This window comes from Arvicola amphibius, chromosome 12 (genome assembly GCF_903992535.2).
Source record: "Arvicola amphibius chromosome 12, mArvAmp1.2, whole genome shotgun sequence".
Lineage (NCBI taxonomy): Eukaryota > Metazoa > Chordata > Mammalia > Rodentia > Cricetidae > Arvicola > Arvicola amphibius.
The window spans coordinates 154,403,618-154,423,738 of NC_052058.2; the positions used below are offsets into that span (position 1 = coordinate 154,403,618).

Consider the following 20,121-nt stretch of genomic DNA (forward strand, 5'->3'; position numbering starts at 1 on the left):
AGCAGTTCTTGGGGATCCCACGGGGAGGAGTTGCCGTAGGCAGAAGCTACAGGAACGTGGCTTGATCTCAGAGGGATGGTGACAACTTTACCATCACAGCTACAGACATGAGGAGTCCTGGGACAAGTGTCCATCAATGGCTGGTGGCCACCACTTGCCAGTGGGACTGCCTATCAGAAAATTACCCATGCCATTTCACACTGGGGAAAGGATGGGCTGAGGGTCCAAGTGTGGTTAAAACGCAGCCAGTGCTCTGCTCGTCAAGTAGGGATTGAGGACCTGTGTCAGAGGACAGCTTTGCCCCATGTCGGGTTGTGGCACCCTGGAGAGAGTGATCCCCTCCGAGACCTACTCCTGTGACTGACTGGGGCCTCTCTTGCAGAATGGCTAAGAACTCGCGCACCAGCCTGGCCAGTGCTTCCAATGAAAACTACACCTTCTGCTGGAGGGTATTTTGTGCCTGGGATTACCTCATTGGGAACCCAGAGGCTGCAGAGAGCAAAACAGCCGCCATTGTGAACAGCATTAGGGTGAGTGAAAAGACTGCAAGACAGTCTGCGCCCCCTGCTGGCCAAACCAGCTGCTCCCTTTCCTCCCAGCCCAGGGCAGCAGATCCAGGGAGGTCAACAAGACCTGGAAATGCACCACAAGAACCTATAGGATGTAAGAAGGAAAGCTCAAAACGACTCTTAATACTTCTATATATTGTTTTGTCTTAAAATTTTGATTTGTGTATTTTTTATAATTTGCATGATGGCTTCTTCTTCTTCTTCTTCTTCTTCTTCTTCTTCTTCTTCTTTTTCTCCTCCTCCTCCTCCTCCTCCTCCTCCTCCTCCTCCTCCTCCTCCTCCTTCTCCTCCACCTCCTCCTCCTCCTCCTCCTTCTTCTTCTTCTTTTGAGACAGTGTTTTACTATAGTTTTGGAGCCTGTCCTGCCTCTGCCTCCCAAGTGCTGGGATTAAAGGTGTGCGCCACCATGGCCCAGTTTACATGATGGATTCTTAAAGCCTATAAATGAATAAATACTTCTACATTATGTATGTAAGGTTTTATCTTTAACTTAGAAGTCAGTGTGATTGAAATCAGTCAAAGATTTGGGTCAGCTGAATGTCATAGACAACCAAAGGAAACCTTATTCTGAGTGGAAAATATTTCCATGATCTAAAGTATCACAGCCTTTCTCTCCATTCTTTCTTCCCAATCTCCTTTTTAAAATTTTTGCTTAATTGATTATTAGATAATTGATATTTAATTCATTGCTGTCAATAGAAACTTATAGACCAAAGTCATAGACATTGAAAACAAGAATTAAGATAATAGATCAGTGTTTGGGGGTGAGTTGGTTTTGTTGATGTGGTTTTCGTTTTTCTTTTTGCTTTTGGACCCAGGCTGGCTTCACACTTACCGTGTGGCCAGGCACCTGAAGTGGATCCTCCTAAGGACTGGGATTACAGGTTGTGCCCAGTTGGATACATTATTCCTAGTGGTTGTAATTGGTTATGAGGCTAAGTTTCCAATGCTGTGTGTGTTTTTCCTTCCAGGAGGCCATATTGGAAGAACAAGAAAAGAAAAAACATAAAAACATGTAAGTATTAATAAACCCATTCATTAACTTTTTTGCCTCATTTGGTTCAAAAAGTTATCAAGTTATTGATATCTTATTTTCATAATTGTTAGGCTCCTCCTTCCTCTTATCATCAGTCTCCTTAGTAACGGGACCTGTGGGAAGCTCCTTCCTTTCCCATCGTAGTCTTTAAGAGTGCTTTCTCCTTCTGCACCCTCTGCGCCTGGACCGGGTCTGACACTGACCAGTTTCCTGTTCTTTCACTCACATAGCAAAACAGTTATTTTTAGTGACAGTTTCTAGTCTGCCAAATGAAGGAAGACACGTGAATACTGTTAGGATTTATTTTATTTAGAAACAATTTTCTGAGTTCCTAAGATACAAGGAGCAGCCTGTTCACAACCATAGCCTTCTGAGACAACCTCCTGGAGGCCAGGTTTGTCCCAAGACCCAGTGCAGTGGAAGGGTGCAGGGTGCTGTCGTGAAGTGGTGATGGCCCTGTCCTCATTAGGACAGATGTGTCCACCTGCCTTGTGTCCTTGCTGATTGCATAGTCCTTCTGTTCGGGTACATGTGTAGCTGCTGGCTACTGGGAATGATGGGAGCAGGGGAGCCAGAAGGAGCTGTATACAAGCAGCTGGGAGAGGTGACTTCTAGCCCTCCCTGGCATAAACCCCAGTGACCCAGTTGGCTGACCCACAACCTTTGGGACCTACGCTTCCTCTCCAGTAAAATGGCAGGATGAGCCCCAATCAGGCCTCTCAGAGATGAGAGAACAAGCCCACCAGAGTCGTCTACAGTCTCTGAAAGCACAGACCTCAGTTTGGATTAGCATCCCTGTCAATGGGATGCAGGGTCTATGTCTTCATCACATTCAATCCAGTGATTCAAACGACCTATGGAATTTGTAAATGACATCCACCTTTAAGTTCATTCTAGGTCCAAGAGGTCTTACTCAACAACTCATTCCTGGGGAATCACAGAGGGACCAGTTTTCTCAAGCCCTGGTCCTCATCCGTTTGTTCAGGGGAAGGCAGAGATCCAGTAGGTACTCAGGGACCAGGACAGAAGCAGAGAAAGAGGGCATTACCATTTGTCCACTGGACTCCAGGCTCGGCAATGCCTTGACTGGTGGGATTGCCAGGAAGGACGCCAGGGGCGTGGCCATGGGGAGCCAGTCATTGTATCCTATCACAGTCCTCCTAGCTAGTGCTCCTCCTAGCTCAGTGAGTAGTATGACCCTGGCAATGATGACTGTGTGCTCTAGAGGCAGGAGGATGCATTGGTGGGCCTAGGTTGCACAGTGTTTTCTGGCCCAAAGGAATAATCCTGTCATGTGGCACACTAGGTTTTCCTTTCTTTAGCCTGGAAGTTACCATTAGGAATCAGTTTCTTTTATAAGGATGAAGGGCAAAAGTGTACATAAAGGGAAATATCTTGACCTACCCAAACTCCCCAGTAGTGGGATTGCATGGGAAAAGTAGTACAATTCTTGTGTGCCCCTACAAATCATCTTGGCCCTTTCTCTTTCTCTAAGCAGAGTTATGCATGCTTGTTCATACTTAGCTACCCCAGTGCTGCTCTGGGAAGTGCTCACAGGGTTGTGGCCCACAATCATGTACCATTATCCACAAGCTGGAGTCTCCCAGCACCATAGGATGAATGAACGCTTCTCTGCTTCTCTCTCATATGCTGGGTACGCTGGGAACATCCCATTGTCCTGAGCCTCTACCAGTCAGCCTCATGGTGATGGCTCATCTCCCCTCTACTTCCCCAGCCTCACTCCTGCTTGCTGGAGTTATATCCCAGGTCAACTCCCTGCAAACAAGCCTTTGCCTGGAGCTCTGATTTCAGGGAAACCAGGCTAAGATTGACCCCAAAATGGGCAGAAGGAAATGCTTTGGGAAAAGACTGACCAGTCGGTTGCCCAGAACTTACAAAGGAGGGGCTCTTCTATGTAAATTCTAGGATCACTAATGATTTCTTAATGTTCTCACACGATCAGAGGAAATGCCACCAAACAAGGGAGGAGATGTTCCCAAATCCCATCTCATGGTGACAGAGTTGCCAGTTCATCTGACAAATATTGCTGAAGTCCTTAGTTGAGCTGTGTGGGTGGGGGCTATTCTGAGAGCTGTGGACACAAGGATGAAAAGGATACAAGTTGAGCTCTCACACAACTCGGGGGAAAGACAACTAGTCACCAAGTAAATATATGGCAAATATATATACCAGACTCATGGTGTGGGATGATGGGCAGGTCCACCAACCATCATCTGAAAGACAGGAAGCCAGTCTCTCCCCCCACTGCCATGTCTCTTCTGCTGGAAACTACATGAATTCCTATCTGCATCACAAAACTCTAATGTGTGTATGTGAGTGCGGGGCTGTGTATATATAGGTTAGAGCAGGTATGAATACACATGTGTATGCGTGAATGCCAGAAGCACATAGCATGTGTCTTTCCTCAGTCCGATCTACCTTTATGGTTTGAGGCCTGAAGCTCTTTTGCACAGGCTTGCTGGCCAGTGAACTTCTGGGATCTGCCTGGCTCTCAGAATCTGAACTCAGGTTCTCATGCTTGCATGACCGGCACTTTATAGCGGAGTCACCTCCCCATCCCTGAAGGACTCCTATTATAAGCGACAAACCTCGAACAGAAACCCACATACTCGGATCCTAAAACAAACGTTTGATGGTTTCTTAAAAGTTCCAGGCGGCTGGCTTGCCAAATATATAGCTCTATTGGTCTCGCAGAAAACCGGAGGTAGAGGAAGCAGAGAAGCAGCTTGGGGAAGCAGGGGGAAAGACTCCCATCCTAAAGTCCTACCATCTGCCTCCTTTTCTCTTCAGGGCGGTGACTGTCTGCCTGAGAATCATCGCCAACATCCTGGTGCTCCTCTCGCTGGCTGGGAGCATCTATCTCATCTACTTTGTGGTGGACCGGTCCCAGAAGCTGGAACAGTCAAAGAAGGAGCTGACACTTTGGGAAAAGAACGAGGTACCCAGTGACCAGCAATTATATTAGCAAGTTGCGCTTCAAGGTGGGATGTGACAAAATTCCTCCTCCTCTCTGCTTCTTTAGTGAATCAGACCAAAATATCTCTAGAAATGACGGTAGCCTGCTAGTTCTAGAGTACAGACCAGGGCCTTCAGCTCCAGGAGTGTCAAGTCCTAGTTGAATAACTAGGACGATCTTCATTCAGGAACTCCCCCGGGTGCTCATACTGACCCCCAAGGTTCGGCTTTGTCCTGCTCACTTCTATTCCTGGGCGTCCACACTCTAGGCATGGGCTCTGCCCACAGACCTGCATCAGTGTCCATGCTGACCCGCAGTGTGCGCCTCCAATCCCTCTAGCTGTCTCATCCGACACTTGGGTAGTTTCCAGAACCAGCCACACAAACTGTTTTGGGGTATTGAACAACACACTCCCAACTGTGTGACTATCTCCATAAGAAAACAACTACCAAGCAGGAGGTTAGGGAGAATTTCATAATTTCTAATATTTGTTGTGACTGTTGTCCTGAACATTTGGCCCAATTTACCACCAAGATTTGAAAAACAAAAATAACCCCAAACCATCTTTTAGATTACTTTGATTAAAATAATAATAATAATAATAACTAGCATCCACTCTAAAAGCAGTTAGATGGCATACATCTGTCCTGTGCATGTTCTGTGCGTGTTCACCGGTGTGCAATCATTTCTTAGAACCTGAGATTACACCAGGTAGCCTTTCCCATGCCTCCTTGTGTTTTATACCAGTTATATGGGTTAAGTAAATTTGTACCTATTTGCACATTTATAAAGTGGCAAATTTTAAAACATCCGTTCAGAAATTACTTCTTAACTTAGCTCAAACGTCTTGTGGACCAGCTTAAATTTGCCTTTCTTTTGCCATCAGCCCAGACAAACAAGAGCCAGGCATGGTTCTCCAGATAATTAATCCCCCGTGTACAGAGGGATATTCAATTACATCTCTGCCTTCCCCTTTCTGATCATAATGGTCGCAATTATTTTCATCCTCCATCCAAGGTCAGGGAGGTATAAATACAATGAATTAGAGACTGGTACTTGTGACAGAAATGCTACCGAAGCCCAGGCAGCATGTGGAAGCATCCTCATGACCTTAAAGGAGCGTTCCTGAAAGGAACAAACTTAGACTTAGGGAGGTTTCTAAACAGAAGCTCAGTGTCCCTGTGAATGGTAGGCGGCCCCATAGAAAACCAGCTGTGGTTGCGGGAAGAGGGGCTTGAGAAACATATGCTCTCTCTACAGGTGAGTGTGGTGGTCTCCCTTGTCACCATGATAGCACCATCTGCCTTTGACCTTATTGCTGCCTTGGAGATGTACCACCCCAGGACGACGCTACGCTTCCAGTTAGCAAGGTATAGCATCCTGGCCAGAAGAGCCCCAAGGTGGCTCAGCCATCATCCACCCACAAAGGGACTGGATTCCTGCAGAGATACGGCATGCTTCTTTTCTTCTGCACTTAGCATAAAGCTTTCCCTAGGGACATAGCTCAAGAAAAGCAGGGGGACAACGGGAATGAAGGAAAAGGAGTCAGGGAAGGAGCGAACAGAATGATGTGGGTAAGGCAAATGGAATTATGGGTAATGAAGAAGAGGAAGCTGAGAAAGAGGAGGAGGGACAGAGGGGGAGAGGGGGCGTGGCAGGAAAAGCAGACACAGGAGCAGCAAGATGATAGAATGTGTGTCTGGGTTTCCTCATTATTGAATTCCCCCTGTGGTTGGACTCTGAGTGGCAAAATAGACCCTCACTGTTTGCCAGACATGCTCAGCTATTAACTACCCAAGCAAAAAGTTGCACAAGGCAATGCACGGTACCAAGACAGCCAGTGGCTGCCGCGGCAGATGTTGAAAGCAGATGTTGTCTGAGCTGCAGCAGACTGTGTGTGCAAGCAGACACTCCAAGACGGCCTCCTCGAGAGTTAGAGCCACATCTGTGTCTAGCAAGGGCTGGCTTTCTAAAAAAAAAACCTGCTTTTCTTCCCTGGAGTTCTTCCTCCTCCACTTGAGTGATGTATTGGTAAGCAGAGAACATGGTATAGGAAGTCCCTGTCCACGCTGGCATCTCCTGCAACAATTCATGACACTCCCCCAAACCTCAGAACACCCTGAGAAGGATTGCTTCTACTCAGGAGTCAGTAAATACCTTCTGAAAAAGACATAGCAGCCAATATTTTAGATTCTGCCATCTATGCATCCATCTCCATCCCAAGCACTAAGGGAGAAGCATGAAAATGACCACGGTTGATAGGGCATACAAAGGGCTTGGCTGTCTGACAGTACTTTATTTACTAAAATAGGTGAAAAGTATTTTTTGGCTTGAAGCCTCCAGTTCCATGACTCCTGAAACCTTACTGCCATAAAGATAGAACACCATCACCAGAAAATCAAGGAGTTGACCAAAAACCCACAGCACGGAATAGACCTGGGACAAAGCTTCAGGCCCACTCACCCTCCCGTGTTCTGTTCCACCCTGCACCTCTCCAGCCTGGATAAGAAGTACCTTCCTCAGTTCCTTCCTTGCCCACGGGCACTGGGGACAATCAATTCCATTATTGCATTTGGTGTAACAGCAATCCTATTACACAGATTGGCCTCGTTATTCATACTCAAAACCAGAGAAACAGAGCCACAGAGAGACATAACCCCGGACAAACGAGGCATCGTTTTGGTAATAAAAGCAAGATATATTATTTCAGTCCCATTAACTCACCGAAGACCATGATACCTTTCATCCAAGATGCAGTGAGAGCCCTAGCAAAAGCCCCGGCTCTGCCAAGAAGTCAGCAGGCTTTTTCCATCAGCACTCATGTGCCGTGGGCGGGGCTGTATCCCACACAGGCCAAGGCAAATGCTGAGGTCATCCTGGGGTGATGCATAAGGGAGTCCCTTCATAGTTTCAGAGGAAAAGCAACGGCAAGGGTGTCTCCCTGAGAAGCTGTCTACCTACCTACATATGGCATCACCTGAACCCCATACGGATGAAAGAGGCGGTGCGGATGGATGTGCGGGTCATTGCTTCCATGTGGAAATAGTCTCCTTCAGATAAAGCTGTTTCCCTGTCATTGGATTTGCCTCCACGTTTACACATCACTGACCCTGCGAAGGCTCTGCAGAGGCTGCTTTCCTTGTCCATCTTTATTTCTTTAGACAGATTTCCCATAAGCCCCAAGGCTCCATTGTGGGCAGTGCCAGGATGTGTTTTCCAAATAGTCCACTCTGGGAGAACAGACATCATGTCAATATGATTGGCATAGACTTCAGCAAACAGATTCCACTCTCTGGCAGCTGCTTGCATGGTGTGGCTGGAATACTGCCCTTCGTGCTGCCGTGGAGCCCCGCCTATCTGTCCAAAGGTGGTGCTGAGATCTACACGCGCCAGGCTGGCCCTTTCAACCTCATGGAGGCTGAAACAACTCTCTGTGATCCATCTTTCTGGAGAGTGGAACACAGACTTGCTGAGAACTGTGTGGAATGACGCCAGGCAATAAACCTGCAGACCAAAAAAGCATGGACCAGATGTTCTATCACCCCCCACAGAACCCGCGTTCTTTCTGCCGCACTAGGGTGTCTAACGGGCTGGTCCAGGAATGGCTACTGTGGGATCACCTGAGGAGGATGCAGACTCCAAACCCCACCCATCCTGCTGAAGCTGGATGATTCTCGTAGTCTGTGATTTGTTTTGTTTTTTACATTATCATGTGAGGGGGTGTGTGCACATGTGCATGTGTGCGTGCGTGTGTGTGTGTGTGTGTGTGTGTGTGTATGTGTGTGTTTCACGTGATATGTGTGGAACTCAGAGGACAACTCGTGAGAGTCAGCCTTCTCTTTCTACTGTGTGGCTCCTGGAGACCAAAGTCAGAGGTCAGGCATAGCCACAAGTGCCTGTACCCGCCGAGCAATCACACCTGCCCTATAATCTGTGGTTTTTCAATGACACCCAGATAACTGAAAGAAAGCCACGTGCCGCAACCACTGTCGTATTATCGTGCGCATGATGACTTGGAACTCTCTGGAAGCCCCAGACTGCTGGTCCTGTGTGCAATTACCTTGTTTCTAAGATGTCTTGTGATTTTTCAGGGTCCTGGTTCTGTATCTAGGCAATCTCTACAGCTTGATCATTGCCCTTCTGGACAAAGTGAACAGCATGAACATTGAGGTGAGTGTCCGGATGGGACAACACCTACCGTCACTTCTGGGTGGGACCTGTCATAGCTGCCTAGACTGTACGGTACCTGCCATCACTGCTCAGACTGCATAGCCTCCTCCCCCTGCTGCCCAGACTGGACAGTCACCTGCTACCACGGCCTACACTGGATGTTCACCCAACATCAAGGCCTAGACTGAAGGGTCCTCCACCCATCACTGTCCACAATGAACAGCCTCTTGTCATCGCACCCCCTCAGCACCCCATGTCAGCATCTTCATCCTCTTTGTCCTCTTTACGGCTTACATTATGTTTTTTATGGCATATCTCAAACCATGCCACTTTTTAAGACGTGGAGAAAAATTTAAAACCCACTTTCCAGATTAAAAAAAAAAAAGTAACAAACAATGTTGTTAGGAGAGCCTGGGCTGTTGACACTGTGTTTCCCTGGGCCATGATATCTTATTTTTATGCCTCCATCTGGAAAGACTGTCAACAGCTCTTTCAGATACCCCCAGGGGATGAGCAGGCCACAGGCACATGGAAAGTGGATGCCACAGCAAACAGTTCAGAGTGTGCTCCAGTTCCAGCCCCACAGAGTGGCTTTACTGTTTATTTCAACCTGCTCAGCCTTCTACGACACCCTGAGCAAGAGGGAAATGGAAGGAGAGACAGAGAGAAGTTTTCTGAGGGTCATTCACACAAAATACATCATAAATTTCAGGAAATATGGACCAAAGAGACTATGGAGAGCCGGGGATTTGAAGTCACAAAGACCTTGGTCCTTACCTGCCACTTATTAGCATTCTGTCTGGATCATTAGTCTCCCTGAATCCTTATAAACTTGATCTAAAATCCCCTTGAGGTTAAGAAGAGAGGAATGTATCACCTAGAACCATTTCTGATACTCATTAGGGAACAGTGGACACTATCTATTTCAGCTGGTGTCTTGTGGGTGTGGTCACTTCCAGTCAAATAGTAAAAGGGAAGGAAAGAAAGAAGAGAGGAACAAGGAGTGAGAGAAAAGGAGACTAGAGGTGGAGAAAGAGATGGGGGAAGAAGGAGAATGAGGGATGGAAGGAAAGAGAATAGTTACTCCAAAGCAACACAGTGGTCCCCTTCATTTATCCAAGCTGAATTCTTGCTTACAAACATGAGAATGTCCTTTATTTCTTCCTTCCTTCTCTCCTTCCCCCCTCAACAGGAAGCTGCTACCAAAAACATCACAAGCCATTGGGCAGATCCTTCCACCTTCTATGCCACCAGAATGGTGCCTGAAGAAGCGCAGTGGCCCACACCCGGGGAAGGAGTGGAGCTCAGGAGAAACGCCAGCACATGGGTCTTGGAAGAGACAAGCATTCTGACTACCATCATGCCCCACACAAAGGCCAACAAGACGGTGCCCTACATGCAGAGCCCCCAAGGACAGTGCTGGGAGACATATGTTGGCCAGGTGTTTGCCTCTGCCCCTCGGGAAGTCCCTTCGACATGACAACTCTCGGGTGTATCACCGTTCCTTTTTCATAGAAAACCATCTGGCGAAGTTTTATTGTCTTAGGTTCCAGGTCTCAAAATTAATCATAGTAATCAGAGCAAAGTTGCCGGGGAGTAGTAACTAAGCAAAGTCCTTGTAGGATGCTGATCTCAGCCTCATAGGCACAGATGGGGAAACTGAAGCACACATAGTTAAAAACTTGTGTTTCAGAACCTCAGACCTCAGGGTCTTCCCAAGTTTTGTGCGGATAGTATGGGCTTTGCCTTGTGACCCAAACTCAAAGTAACAGATACCCTCCAAACAGCCATGATGTGGTAGGAGCCCCTCTCTCTGCCCCTGTGCTGTATAAAGATAAGAAGGGAATAAATCAGATGACCTCTGGCTCTGGCTCCAGGGAAGGGACAGAGACAGGGTGGAACAGGGAGGATTGTGGGGAAGACAGAGATGGGAAGGACTAGGGGAGGGGCGGGGCATGGTGGCAGCAGGACCCGCTGTGTTGCAGGAGATGCTGAAGCTGTCCGTCATTGACATGCTCTTCACGGTGGCCAGCATCCTCCTCATTGACTTCTTCAGAGGACTTTTCGTGCGCTACCTAAGCGACTATTGGTGTTGGGACCTGGAAAGCAAGTTTGTAAGTGGAATGCTGTGTGCTTGGGGACGGTTCTAGAACTAAATTTGCCTTCTGCTGCTGACCTGCTTAAGAATTAGTCAGGCTTGTGTTGCATGATGTTTTCTGGGGAGTCTGCTTCTGCTCATTTCAAATAGACACTAGAAGTGAGTCCACTCAAGTCTAGCTTAGTGAACCTATGAGATCTTGGGGTTACTTGAGAGGGCATGGGTGAAGGGTTACTTGTACCCATGGGTGATTCAGGCAGCTACTTCACCAAAATTCCCATGCCAGCACGGGTGATGACAGCAAAGCATGCTGCACATCTTACAGACATCTGCGCCGAAGCCTTTGGTCTCCTTGGTAACTGCTTGTATAACCAATGGGAGGGCCTCCTGAGCCGCGGACATTTCCTGAGCCTCGAAGTCTTGGCTTTCCTAAGTTCCCTGATCCTCCTCCTTCTAGAAGGGAATGCTTCCATCCAAGGAAACTGCTACATACAAGCATAGCCCCAGTGGGCAGAGTTACCTCAAAGGGGGTCATGAGGGAAGAGGAGGGGTCATGCAAGGCTAGCTCTTGCCCCTGCTTTATATTTCACCATTTGCTCTAAGTATCTATAAGAGCAAAGAAAGTCTGTCCAAGTGGCCACATAGAGCCGCTGTGTACAAGGGACTTAGTGGTTTTGTTTTTAACGCCAATGTTTTTCTCTACCAGCCTGAATATGGGGAATTCAAGATCGCGGAGAATGTGCTGCACCTAGTCTACAATCAAGGCATGATTTGGTAGGTCTCAAAGCTGCTTCAGCTTCGCTTATGTCTTTCATTGGGCTAAGATTTCAATAAGCCCAGGTGGACCTATAAACCCACACAGCCACAATCACCATCAGGAAAGAATATCGACAAGGGGACTATTTCTCAGGCACGGTCATCTTATTGGTGACTTTCTGAGGGTTTACAGCAAAGAATAACAAAGAGAGTGGTTCCCTTTTAAACCACTTCTGGTCCCAGCCCCCCAAAATGTCTGCATAGGAAGTGGTGGAGTCCCTCAGCTGGGAGGGAAGTAACCCAGAAAGAGGGACTTTTCTGCAGGAAGGTGTCGGGGACTGTGTGGGACACTCAGAGCCAAGCCCCATGTTGGGCATTTCCCATCATTTCTTTCATGTAGACATGGGGGCCAGATGGAGGGCTATTTTTTCTGGATAGCTAGCACATCCTAGCAGCTGACCAAGGCCCTGGCAAACCTCTTTGCCTGGGGCACCTCCTACCAAGTAGATTCCATTCCTAGGGGCACCAGGGCACTAACAAGGGTCATCTTGTCATTCTCTCCTCAGTGGTGTATGAGTAAGAAGGAAACACGGAACATGCCACAAACCCGCTATGGAGTTTATTAGAGGGGGTGTGCACAGGCCTGGGAAGTCAGTGTGGAGAGAGAGAGAGAGAGAGAGAGAGAGAGAGAGAGCACTCCAGCTCTACCTATGGGACCACAAATGACACTGTAGGTCCAAGTACCATCAGTCAAACAAAAAGAGGAAGCATGGATATTTTATACATTCAGAAAATATAACCTCCTCCGTCAGTCACACAACGCATAGGGAACCCCATAGTGTAAATCTGGTGTTTGAAGTCATCTGCACTATTTATTTAATATGTGCTAGGTCCCCGGCACACTGAGTTAATCTTTACTGCAACCCCATCAAGTCACCCACCTCAGTCCTGGAATGCGGTGAGAAAGGAGGCGGAGGCGACAGGGGCACAAGGAGGCATGCCTGCCAGAAGAAAGCAAACATTTGTTCTTAAAACACTCTTACTTATTAAACACTTAATTTTCCGGCCACTAACTCTGAATTCCACAGGGATCAGTTCAATTGCAAATCCAATACAAATTGATTTTGAACCAAAGCACAAGCCCTGGGTTTTGTTTTGCGTTTGACATTTGCACCTTGGCTAGATGCCCCAGTGTCCCTGGGGTGGCTGAGTAGTGACTCCCCGTTCACTTACTTTGTTCTTAAAAGAGTCCACATCTAGACCTAGGGTCACTTTATTGGCACCATGTCTTCGATCAAATTGATGAATTGTCCTAGATTTGCCCTCCTGATCTCTCCTTTTCACAATTTCAGAAGCATAAATAAGCTAACATGTACAAGGGTGCTGAGAGCAACGGACAACAAAAGTTGTGTGTGGGGGAGGATGTTTAACCTGTGTTGATTCAGTCTGAAACTCAGTAACTTATTAACTTAATTCTTGCCCCAGAACTGCAAAGTCTAAAGTTTAGGCCAGGACCTAGTTCTCCAGTGTCTGCTACTCTCCAGAGAAGGCCTTTCCCTTTGCTAAACTAGGAGAAGGACAAACACATTACCATTGCCCACTTGCAGGGACCAGTCGAACCTCTGGGATGTGGAGACTGTGTCTCAGCTCTCCAGAGGTTTCTGTAAACATCATGTCTCGGGCCCTTGCTCCGCCGCCACGGGGCTCTGGAATGCAGCCCTGGGTGTGGACACACACAGGCTGACTTGACCTTCTGCCATTGCAGGATGGGGGCCTTCTTCTCTCCGTGCCTACCAGCTTTCAATGTCCTCAAGCTCATCGGGCTGATGTACCTGAGGAGCTGGGCAGTGCTGACCTGCAATGTCCCGCACCAGCAAGTGTTTCGAGCCTCCAGGTTGGTAACGGGAGCGTCTGCCTTCGACTGAGACCGTATATATCCTCAGCGCATGTCTCTTCCGACAAGGGGGCTCCTAGCACAGTGCCTATCAAAACCCTGCTGTTTTTCTACTCAGTTACCACCGTGAAGTCACTGCCTATGCCTCCCCCTTGGAATCAGTCATAATCCCGTTATAATTTTTAAAAAAATGGCGGGGAGGAGAGAGAGAGAAAGAGAGAAAGAAAGAGAGGTGTTACAGAGCTCCTGTTGAGAGTTTATTGGGTGTGGGGGCACAGAAAGTCCTGCCTGCCTCTTTGGAGGAGGAGCAGCGGGAATTAGTGGGGGGGGGGGGGGAACGGTGGAGCTTGCTTTTAAAGGGGCCTTGGCGCATGCATACAGCAGCTACGCAGCGCAAGCACACAGATTGAGACTGGCTAGGTATTTCCCTGAACACTGACAAGCACGTCCTGACAGGTGACGGTGCGCAGGCCCGCAGAATGGCCGAATGCTAACACATCCCTTTAAAGCTCTTGGCATGTCTGTTCTTAAGTTTTTACTCACGTCTAGGGACTATTTGGAAAAAGAGCACAGGTTAGAAATTACCAGGCTTGGACGTTCACAGGCTGAACACAAAGATACAACCAGCATCCACATAAAAGCAGAACGTGAGTGATCCCCAGAATACATCACTCCTCCTTCCTGTTACCCTGATTTCTCCAGAACTAGCTGGGTTTGCCTGGTTTTGCCGTTTGTGTTAAACGTGACACACACAGAATGTGTGCCTTTGTGTTCACATTGGTTTGTTTGTTTTTCCTTCACTCAAAATTTTGTTTTCCTTCCTCGTGTTGCTGAGGAAACACACAAAACTGGCCTTCACATTTCTTTATCTGTAGTGTGGCTGCTCCCAGCTGCTGACTGTAACGCCCAACACCCTTGACCGTGTTCCTTTGGTCAGGCGCCCACCACAGGGTGGAACACTGAGTGTTAGGGCACGGACACATGAGTTTTCACAGTTGAAATTTTGAATTGTTGCCGGGCGGTGGTGGCGCACGCCTTTAATCCCAGCACTCAGGAGGCAGAGGCAGGCGGATCTCTGTGAGTTCGAGACCAGCCTGGTCTACAAGAGCTAGTTCCAGGACAGGCTCTAAAGCTGCAGAGATACCCTGTCTCGAAAAAAAAAAAAAAAAAAGTTTGAATTGTTCTACAATCCTGATGCTGCTTACTCTTTCCTGAATTTCACCTTAGCCACATGACTGAATTCCTAACACATTTTGAGTCTCCTGATTAGACCTCAGTTAGTGTTTTGTCACATAATTATCTGATAATTTAATTATCACATTAACTATCACAGTAACTAATTAATTAATATCAGTGGCTGTCAGCTCTGTCAGTGGCTATCAAATGTTTTAACATGACCTGGAAAGCAATCTATTTATATTTTACCTGATGACCAGTATACACTTATGCTTATGTTTGGATGTATGTGGTTTTATATAATTTACATGTAGTTAATTTAATCCACACCTCCCAAAGGCCCCACAAAGGCAACTACACGTCAGCATGGACTGCAGAGGGTACAAGCGTTAGCACCTACTTAACGCGGTCCATGCAGGACTTCTGGTTGAGCCCTTTTTGTCAGAGAATGGGGAAGATGGGGAAACCAACAGACAGGGTAGTTGAACATCACTAGACCAATAAACTATATACAGGGCCTCATATATCAAATTGGTCTTAGTCACTGTTGGGGAAGCCAGGCCCTTGAAGGCCCTGATACCAGCCTGGGACTATTTACTCTGAGCAGTAAGGGGCAGAGAGAAAAATGTCATCCAAGGCAGATGGTTGAGGGTCTCTCCTGAGACCCAAGAGGCAAGCTCCAGGCAGCAGCAGGAAAGGAAGGCACCAGACATCAGTGTTCTAAGTTACACTGGTCAGTCCAAGAAAGAGAGCACGTGCAAAATGAATTCAGGCTCAGCAAAAGCAGCAAGGGGACCAGTCTGGTGGACTGACTGGCCAGGAGCTCTGAAGAGATCTTTTTATTGATACACGAAAGATCATTTAGCTAGTGGATTCCCGAATTCACTTATCTGAATCTCTTATCTGAACTAGGGGTTGTCCTACGGAACCATTACCTAAGCAAACATAGTCATTATAAGAAGTCCAGGTGTGCCCGGAAGGTCTCATAACTGAGATTCTGAAATCTCCAAGATAGAGCGACCCCATAAATCTCAGATATTTATATAAATAACAATCACTGATATTTACAAGAGGTAATTTCAAGGCCTAAGTGGCCATCCCTCCAGAGGAAATGCCAGGTGCAATGGCCCTGTTAATATTCCACGACAATTAGGTAGGGCCCCAGGTGTGTGGGCAGCAGTTCTAAGATTGCTGCCTGTAGCACTAACTGGGTAGAAGCCGGGCACACAGGGGTGGAGCCACTGCCACCGCCTTCTTGGCTCATAACTTACAAGTGCCAAGCCACTGTTTGTGAAGGGAATTTGTTGGGCTGGAAGCCTTTTGCTGAAAGCTGATTTTCAGGTTTCTATGCTGTGCAGGCCCCTCATACACAGCACAGGTGTGTGTGTGTGTGTGTGTGTGTGTGTGTGTGTGTGCACGCATGAGCGCTCAAGCATGCACATCCTCATTCAAGCACATGCTGGTTTATGTTTGTATGCAAGTGCATTGCACATGTGTGTGTGTAAGTATGGAAGGCAGAGTTTGATTTTTCTCAGTTACTCTCTGCCTTATGGTTTGCCAGTCTGGCTAGCCTGACTGGACAGTGAGTTCCAGGGACTCTCCTGTCTCTGCCTCCCGAGTGCTGGGATTTCTAGAATTATTACAGATTAAACTCACTCAGGTCCTCATGCTTGTACAGCAAGCACTTTACCAACTGAGCCATCTGGGCCCCTGATTAGAGACTGGTTCCATGTCCAGAGGTGCCGTCTGCCTCTGGGTTGGTTATTAGGATGCACTCACTCAGGCTCATGAATGCTGCATGATAACTGGTCTTTCTGCAGATCCAACAACTTCTACCTGGCCATGCTCCTGTTCATGCTCTTCCTCTGCATGCTGCCAACCATCTTTGCCATTGTCCACTACAAACCATCTCTCAACTGTGGTCCCTTCAGGTAACACGCACAGGAAAAAAAATAAGTAAACAAGTAAACAGATCAATGAATATAATATAATATTTTTAAGTAAGAGGGAAAAAAGAAGCCTAGTATGGTTCATCACACCTCTAAATCCTAGTATTTGGGAGGCTGAGGTAGGAGGACTGTCAAAAGTTTAAGGCCAGCCTGAGATCCCGAGTGTTATGGTAAAAATAAAATGGTGCATTCCCCAAGGGGCCCACGGGCCATGGTGGGCAGTGAGTCCCAGGCAGGGAACCACTCTGTAGGTGAGAGACAGAGACATAGATAGGCACACGCCATGCAGAATGAGGTTGGATAGTTATTTAGTGGGTTATGGAAGAGAAGGGAGAAGGGGGAAGAGCACAGAGAGAGGCAGAGAGAAAGAAGGGGGAAGGGGAGAAATGGGGAGAAATGGGGAGAAGGGAGCAAGGCAGAAGCTGCCAGAGAGAGAGAGAGAGAGAGAGAGAGAGAGAGAGAGAGAGAGAGAGAGAGAGAGAAGAGACTCAGGCTGCCAGCAGGAAGGAGGATCTGCCTGCCTCAGTGGACTGGGGGGGGCATGACAAAGGGGGTGGCTTGTCTCTTACACCATTACACCAAGTAAGACTCTGCCTCAAAACTGAAAATGTTTGTACAAGAAATATATAAACCAGGCAGGTTGTATTTATGTATGTAGGAATATATGTATATACATATATGCATATTGATAACAATTAATAAGACACCATGTGTTTTAAAGAGAGCAAGGAAGGGGTCTATAATAGGTTTGGTGGGAAAAAATAAAAGAAGGAAATGATATAATTATAATATAATCTTAAAATAAAAAGAAAGGAAGGAAGGAAGAAAGGAAGGAAGGAAGGAAGGAAGGAAGGAAGGAAGGAAGGGAGGGAGGGAGGGAGGGAGGGAGGGAACATCTGGCTATATACAAATCTATATGGCTGATGTCTACAGTATCTCGCTGTACAGAAATCTCAACTGCAGTCTTCATTGATGCCTAAGACAACTTAATTTTGACACCCCAAACCCTTGGAGGTGTCTTCATTTGCTCATTAAAAAGTCGGTGTACTTGTACTGTGATCAATTGCCCACCTCCAGCCCTACTGGGTGGCTAAATGACTACTTCACAGAAATTCTGGGAGCCTTAGGCATCTTCGCCATTTGGAAATTTGCCTCCAGCTTTTGTAGCTGGTTTGGGAGCTCCACCTCTAGACACCCAAACATTTTTTGATAGGTCTTGAATCATTCCATAGCCAAAAGCAGTCACATCCAGAGTTACCTTTTCCTTTCTCACAGCGGGCAAGAGAAGATCTATGACATCGTGTCAGAGACGATAGAGAATGACTTCCCTGCATGGTTTCACATTGTGGTGGGACACATCAGCAGCCCCGTGGTGATACTCCCAGCCGTACTGCTTCTATTGTGAGTGCTACACCTTCCAGCCTCCAGGGGCATCATCCTCACAACTTCCAGGGGACACTACACTTCCCAGCCTCCAGAGGCCATCATACCTCTCGGCCTCCAGGGACACCACAGGGGACACCACATCTCCCAGGCTCCACAGTCTGTCATAACTCTCAGCCTTGAAGGGGCATCAGCCCCTCTCAGCCTCCAGAGGATGCCACACCCCTCACCCTTTAAGGACAGCAGTGTGTGTGTGTGTGTGTGTGTGTGTGTGTGTGTGTGTGTGTGACCACATGCTCACACTGCTGTCCAATAATGAAATGACATTAATCCATCCAGAAATCACTTACAGGAGTTGATGATCCGAGCCACACTTTAGAGTGGCACAAGCCACCATGCCACAAAGAGACATCTGCATAGCTACTGATTCAGCCACAGCATCTGGTGGATTACTGTGGCCACTATAATGGGACGGGATACTATTAGTACCAGTATAGTACTCTGCAGCAATGTAGATAATTTTGAAATGTCATAATTCCATGAGTCGCTCATGTTTAGGAGTGCTTTCAGGGAGAAGTACAATAAGCACCTACCCCTACCACTTGATTGGCTGCAAAGAGCCTGCTGATCTTGGTACCTCGTTTTTACTGCTAGGGTGCAGAAACTGAAGGCAATGGGAGGAAGGGAAGGCAGAGACATATTTGTTCAGGGTTCAGGAGTCAGTGGGCAGCCCATATCTGACCTGGGAGTGCTCACTTCCTCTGCCGCCTGAGTAGGACTTGAACGCCAAAGAGCATTCACTCTCACTATTCCATGTCCTTCCAGCCCACTCACTGTTCCATGTCCCTTCCAGCATGCTCATCTACTACCTTCAGAGCATCGCCAGGTCCCTGAAACTCAGCAGCCAGCAGCTCAGGATGCAGATCCAAAACGTAAGTATCATCTGAACTCCACTCTCATCCCTGGCGACATCAACCCTGGCCATGTTCCTGTACCCTCTGCAGCAGGAGAGTGCAAAGGAACTCAGAACCTCAGGTTACAGCGTCACTTGGCCACGTACTATGGTACAAAGTGGCTACCCATGAAGTCCCCTCAAGTGATTAAGAATACCCCGCGGGTTGCTGCCATTTGCTGGGAGCAAGCCTGCTCACTTGAGTAGTCTCAAGGTGCCAGGTACCTCTGCAGACTTTAATAGACTGGTGAGGAGCCACACTTATCTAACCTGGGTCGACTTTAACCCTTGAGCCCCTAAGGCTGTTTGCACCCTAAGCTTCCCTTCTCCTCTTTCTAATCCATTAGATATGGCTGGTGTGAACTCCTTTCCACCCAGGGTATACATCCTCTCCTAAAGTAACCAGATTGCGGCAGACACTTCCAGCCCTTCCACAACTACTCCTCTGTATCCCCTCCCTTAGGGTCTGAAGGAGGACAGGGAAGCATCCAGGGTACCAAATTCAAGGAGGCTTTCTCTGGGTCCGGTCTACCCTGCCTTTCATAACACTGAGAATCATACTTCCTTAAGTGTGGCATCCTGGTCACCTTCTTTATCTTTACCATCATTAAAGAACAACTCCCTGCACCCTTTTCATTAAGGAAAGAAAAACAAGTGCTCCCAAATGTATGTAAAGGGTTAACAAGCTAGCTCTGCGAAATGTCAAGTTAGAAATCCCCTTCCAGCTGCAGAGCGTTTTGCCCATGAATATTTCCCTAGTGGCTGATCTGTATTTTCTTTAAGACTGAAGCCACATCAGACTGAGCCTCCCGAATCTAAAGATCTGAATTGCTTCAAGACCTGAAAGTCTCTGGTTGTCAACATGAGGCCGTGAGTGGAAAATTCTATACCATGAAAATGTTTTGTGCCCAAAATTATCAAAAGTAGCATTCTATAAAATCGCCTCCAGGCCGCATGTACTCAGTACAGGTGAAGAGAAAGCCCTAAGATAACCAGAATATGAAAACTGCAGGTCCCAACTCCTTTAGATACAGGATACTCTGCCTGACTTAACAGAATGTCACACAGCCATTAATTAGTTGTCCTTACAGGAAACCCATCAGGTGCGAAGCCTTGGCTCTTCCATCTTGGTACTGATTCACTCACATAGCAGGTCCAGTC

The 20,121-nt window shown here is 47.4% G+C and overlaps 1 protein-coding gene and 1 long non-coding RNA gene across 3 annotated transcripts in view; one reads left to right on the plus strand and one right to left on the minus strand.

Annotated features, from left to right (window-relative positions):
* Positions 1 to 20,121, minus strand: part of LOC119802578 — a 68,584-nt gene that overhangs the window by 35,382 nt on the left and 13,081 nt on the right. The gene's annotated exons all lie outside the window — the stretch shown is intronic.
* Tmc3 (transmembrane channel like 3) overlaps positions 1 to 20,121 on the plus strand; it is a 43,859-nt gene that overhangs the window by 16,406 nt on the left and 7,332 nt on the right. For both annotated transcript variants that reach the window (XM_038313577.1, XM_038313578.1), the window contains exons 8-19: positions 383 to 530; positions 1,541 to 1,584; positions 4,417 to 4,564; positions 5,843 to 5,952; positions 8,674 to 8,752; positions 9,945 to 10,193; positions 10,738 to 10,866; positions 11,557 to 11,624; positions 13,372 to 13,500; positions 16,497 to 16,607; positions 17,901 to 18,026; positions 18,862 to 18,940. In XM_038313577.1, coding sequence (XP_038169505.1) covers positions 383 to 530; positions 1,541 to 1,584; positions 4,417 to 4,564; positions 5,843 to 5,952; positions 8,674 to 8,752; positions 9,945 to 10,193; positions 10,738 to 10,866; positions 11,557 to 11,624; positions 13,372 to 13,500; positions 16,497 to 16,607; positions 17,901 to 18,026; positions 18,862 to 18,940 — 1,420 coding nt within the window. The remainder of the gene's footprint in view (positions 1 to 382; positions 531 to 1,540; positions 1,585 to 4,416; positions 4,565 to 5,842; positions 5,953 to 8,673; positions 8,753 to 9,944; positions 10,194 to 10,737; positions 10,867 to 11,556; positions 11,625 to 13,371; positions 13,501 to 16,496; positions 16,608 to 17,900; positions 18,027 to 18,861; positions 18,941 to 20,121) is intronic.